Below are 5251 nucleotides of genomic sequence, written 5' to 3' on the forward strand. Positions count from 1 at the left end.
TGTCTAGACTGCAGAGGTCCCACTGAGGAGTGAGGGGTCCCAGCCCCATATCAGCCTCCCCAGACCAGGGATAGAGTGCCGGGAAGAGAAGTCCCCATAACTTCTGGCTGTGAAAACCAGCAGAGATTATGGTTGAATGAGACGGAGGGTGGCTGGAGTACCAGGCACTCCCCTTAAAGGGTCTGTGCATGGACACACTTGTTGACAGACTCACTTGCTCTGAGCTTCAGTGCTGGAGCAGGAACTTGAAAGGTACCAGGGAACTATGGGGAAGAACTGAATTGTCTGGCTTCAAGGCTAAATCTGGAGAGGCAGCTTTCTCTCAGGCAGAAAAGCTGGAAGAAGCCATCATTCCTTTGTTGAGCCCTACCCCTACCCAGCTTCAGATCACATCAGCGCACCACCCAACCACCTCAAAGTGGGTACTAGACTTATCAGGAAGATCATGTCATAAATTATATTAGTGTCTATCCACTAGGCTGTACACCTGAAACTGATAAAATAATACTGAATGTCAACTTTAATTGAAAAATAAAAATAAATAAAATGTCAAAGGTTAAAGACAAGAGAGAATCTTAAATGCAGCAAGAAAAAAGCAGTTAGTTATTTATAAGAAAGCTTCCATAAGACTGTCAGCTGATTTCTCAATAGCAACTTTGTAGGCAAGAAGGGATTGGCAGAAAATATTCAAAGTGACGTAAAGCAAGGACCTACAACCAAGATTACTCTACCCTGCAAAGCTATCATTTAGAATCAAAGGACAGATAAAGAACTTCCCAGACAAGGAAAAGCTGAAGGAGATTATCACCACCAAACCAGTATTACAAACAATGTTAAAGGGACTTCTTTAAGAAGACAAAAAAATATATATGAATAATAAAATGGCAATAACTATATATGTATCAACAATTATTTTAAATGTAAATGGATTAAATGCTCCAATCAAAAGAAAGGGTGGCTGAATGGATAAGAAAACAACCCTCGCTTATGCTGCCTACGAAAGACACTTCAAATCAAACACACACGCAGACTGAAATTAAAAGGATGGAAAAAGATATTTCATGAAAAGGAAAATAGAAAAAAAATGCTGTGGTAGAAATACTTATATTGAACAGACTTTTAAAAAAAGCCTATAACAAGAGAGAAAGCCAGGTCCAGTAATTCCGTTTCTGGATATTTAGCTGAAGAAACCCAAAACACTATTTTGAAGGGACATGTGCATCCATATGTTCCTTGCAGCATTATTTACAATAGCCAAGATATGGGGGCAATCTGAGTGTCCATCAATAAATGAATGGATAAAGAAGAGGTGTTACATGTATACAATGAAATATTACTCAGCCATAAAAAAGAATGAAGTCTTGTCACCTGCAACAATATGGATGAACTTGGAGAGTATAATGCTAAATGAAATAGGTCAGATAGAGAAAGACAAATACCAGATGATCTCACTTATATGTGGAATCTAAAGAACAAAAATAAACAGAAACAGACTCAGATACAGAGAAAATTTTGATGGTTGCCAGATGGGAGGGGTTTGAGGTATGGGTAAAAAAGGAGACTGGATTAAGTACAAGTTGGTAGTTACAAAATAACCATGGGGATTTTAATTACAGCATAGAGAATATAGTCAATAATATTGTAATAATTATGTATAGTGTCAGATGTATACTAGATTTATTGGGGTGATCACTTTGTATGTTATATGAATATCTAATCACCGTTGTACACCTGAAACTAATATAATAGTGTATGCCAACTGTAATTGAAAAACAAAAAATTATTAAAAGTGCAAAAAACAACAAAAAGAATGTCTCTCCAGTGAAAAATTGTGTAGTCATTTGGGTCATTCCCAAATATTTTTTTTATCCTCCTTTTTCACCTTCACAATAGGATTGAATTGTACACTCTAGCACTTTTAAGTTGAAGTCACATGACTTCCTTTGGCCAATAAAATATGAGCAGAAAGGATTTGGGTTACCTGACAGATGAAGGCTTAAGAGACTTAAGAGCCGTTGCTGTCCGTTTTCCCATTGCTTGCCTCCTCAGGAGTTGTGGAAGCCCATGTGGAGACAGAACTTCCATCAGCTCAGACTCCTGAGTTACTACTCTGAATATGACCCCACCTGCAGTTAAGATTTTGAGTGTTTTCAGTTACAGCAACCTCATGTTGCACAATTTGATGAATATACAGATGAAAAGGAAACAAGCAAAAACCCTAAGGCTACTGAAGTTTCATCACTGCAGAGGAGGTTAGATTGCTTTTGTTTCACCTTTGGGTTACAAAGTTGAGGATGGGATTGTATCTTCTCCCCAGGAACGCTGTGATAGATTACAAACATTACCTTCTTCCTCCTTTTATCCATGCCCTTTGCCATGTTGTTTTTCAGAGTCTTCTACTCTGATTCTTGGTGTAGCCATATGAATTCCTTTGGGATGTCAGCAAATGTGAAACAAAGAGTCTTGAAAATGATTACACAATTGTGCATGCCCTTTGTCTACTTTCTCTTCTATTCCATCAGAACACGCCTGGGATAACCTGCTGAACAGTGAGAGATGGGTGAACAGAACCAAGTTACTCCAGTTATACCAGCCAAGGTCAGTTTAAATGAGTGGACAGCCAGCCAAATCCCAGACGTGTGAGAGAACCCAGCAAAAACCAACAAGGTCCCTAGAAAGCCATACTAAGCATATGAGCAATAAACACTTACTGTTGTATGCCAAAGAGATTTTGCGATCATTTTTGCAGAACATTATTTGGAATTAGTTACCTGATATATCTTCCTAACCCCCACTAAATCATTCCCACTCTCCCCAAGCCCCTTTGAAACATCCTCTAGGATAATTCCATACTTGCTGTTTATTCACAAGTTTTCTTCCCACCTCTTTCATGAAAAAAAATCAATGCTTTGGGAGTGGTACAAGTTACCTTTAACAAAATTGGCAGTACTTAATTTTTATCTTTCTAGCATTTTTTTTCCATTTCATTTCATTTCGGTTTGCTTTTTTAAAAAAAAGTTAAGAAAGGTCTCCAGGAGATGGTGAGTTTTATTTTGTCTTGTCTGGATAGAGGTTTGATTTGCTCTCAAATGTTCCGGGGTGGAGAGAGACTAGGAGAAAGCACAGGACGTAGAGGTCTATTCGGTGTAATCTTCTCCCTCGTTTTCATCTTCACCATCAACGGAGAGAGCAGCATACTTGCTTGCAGAACTGAACTTGGAAGCTGGATTTTCTTTAGGTTTCTTTGGCTCAGGTGCAGACCGGGAGTCTTGATCCTTTTTGCCATCTTTCCTATCTGACTCCTTCCAGTGGTCTTTGTTCCCTCCATCTCCTGGCCCACAGCTGGAGTGCCCACTTTGGCCTTTTGGAACACTCACCCCATCCACTTTATTTTCATCTGCTTTCCTTGCTGGTCCTTCCTCTGATGGCTGCGCTGGAACGGCTTTCCCGCCACCACTTGTAGGGGATTGCTGCTCTGTGTCTGAGCTCTGAGATCGAGCAGGAGGGTTAGAACTTCGCTTCACCCAAGCATTCTCCTTTGGTGGAGGGGCTGGCATTACCTTTAGAGGCTGTTCAGGTTTGGGAGGCTTAGAAGTTGGAGAGTGACAGTCTTCCTCCTTACTGAGTGTTTCATTTTCTAGAGACTTCTCACTCTCTCTCCTTCGTGCATTTCTGCCAGAGGTGGTTGAGGTCCCACTCTGTGATGACTCACTTCCTGTCCTTGACCGTTCCCGTTCCTGAGTTTCTTCACTTCGCCAGCTTGGGTGTCTCTCCCGAGGCCGTCGCTCTAGTTTTGGCTCATCCAGCTGACGCTGCAGTTTCTCCTGTTCCTTCTGTAGCCGCTCCTCTACTTCTCGTTCTCTAGAAGCTGTGTCAACAGGCTTTGCCCCTCCAAATATTGAGGCTGCTCGACTGGACTGGGAGGTGCTAGCAGAGGAATCATCTTCCTTAGGAGTGCTCCGAGGCTTTAGATTCAGTTTGGGTCTTTTGGGGGGACCTCTGTCATCACGCCTATAATCATCCCGAGAGTAATCATCTCTGGAGCTCCATGACCGATCGTCACGTCTTTCGTATCTGTCTTCATAGCGGTCCCCGCCTCCTCTGTAGTCATCATCCCTCCGGTACCCGCTCCCAAATGCTCTTCTGCCACTGCCTATCCTGGAATCATACCCTCCTCTATCATAGTCTCTGCTGCCTCTGTCATCATAGCGATCACGGCCCCCATATCGATCCATATCCCGGCGTGGACCATCACGGTAACTGTCCCGATACCCATCACGGTATCGGTCTGAATCATAACGATCTCGATCTCGATCTCGATACTTGTCTCCAAAGCTATCATCACCTCTTCTAGGCGGGTAGTCATCAAAGCTGTCTGTGGCAGGACGGGCCCTCCAGTCTGTATCTGTTTTGTCAGAATCCCAATTTCTATCTCGGCCAAAAGAATGATCATCCCTGTCTTTATCCTGTGCTTGATCAGCAACGTCCACTCGAATTCTCCTGTTACCTAGAGACTCTTCATTGAGGCTCAGGGCATTGAACAAAGAATCGAGGTCCTCAAACTCAGCATAACCAAATCCTTTCAACCTCTCTGGATTGCTGGGTTCACGTGGTAAACGCACTGCACTGATATTTAATCCTCTAAAGAATTCCTTAATGGAGTCTTCTGTCACATCATAGGGCAGGTTCCCTAGGAAAGCAGTGTAGGGTGGTGATTTGGGAAGACGGCTCCTGTCAATATTGGGTTCCCGAGCAGCCCGTGGAGCAGTGGGCAGGATGGAACGGTCAATTGGAGGTGCCCTATACACATCATCATCATTACTGTGCCAAGTAGTTGAAACATCTCCTTCCAGGTCGTCTGTTTCATCAGCCCAGCTGACTGGTTTGGGGACATAGGTGCTTCCTCCACCAGTCCCTCCATCCTCAGCCAGAAAGTCTGTTAGGGAGATAGTCTTCCCCTTCTTATTCTTCTTTTTTGCTGAGGCCACCATGTTGGGAGAGGGAGAGAGAACGCAAAGGACCCGGATGAGGCAATCACCTCTTTCTAGCATTTTTTGTTCTATTACCCAGCATATTGCCTTTTCTTACTTAGCCATCCCCCTCCTTGTCTGGGCATTAGATGAAACATAAAAGGCCTTCTACCCAAATTGTGTGTGTGTGTGTGTGTGTGTATTGTGTTGTGTAAAATATTATACATCATAGGAAGTTCCTCACGTGCAAAAGTGTTTACAATCCTATATACTTTTCATTA

At 42.7% G+C, this 5251-nt stretch overlaps 1 protein-coding gene across 1 annotated transcript; it reads right to left on the reverse strand.

Annotated features, from left to right (window-relative positions):
* Nucleotides 1-3010: 3010 nt before the first annotated feature.
* On the reverse strand, nucleotides 3011-5043 carry LOC109381955 (eukaryotic translation initiation factor 4B). The gene has a single exon (XM_019641098.1). It carries the CDS (start codon nucleotides 4989-4991, stop codon nucleotides 3138-3140), a length of 1854 nt encoding a protein of 617 aa, XP_019496643.1. The 5' UTR covers nucleotides 4992-5043; the 3' UTR covers nucleotides 3011-3137.
* Nucleotides 5044-5251: the final 208 nt, after the last annotated feature.

The sequence above is a fragment of the Hipposideros armiger genome, unplaced genomic scaffold, assembly GCF_001890085.2.
Source record: "Hipposideros armiger isolate ML-2016 unplaced genomic scaffold, ASM189008v1 scaffold_56, whole genome shotgun sequence".
NCBI classification, from domain to species: Eukaryota; Metazoa; Chordata; class Mammalia; order Chiroptera; family Hipposideridae; genus Hipposideros; species Hipposideros armiger.

Excerpts from the sequence above, each read along its gene's own strand:
- LOC109381955 (XM_019641098.1), bottom strand. The coding sequence starts at position 4,991 with ATGGTGGCCTCAGCAAAAAAGAAGAATAAGAAGGGGAAGACTATCTCC.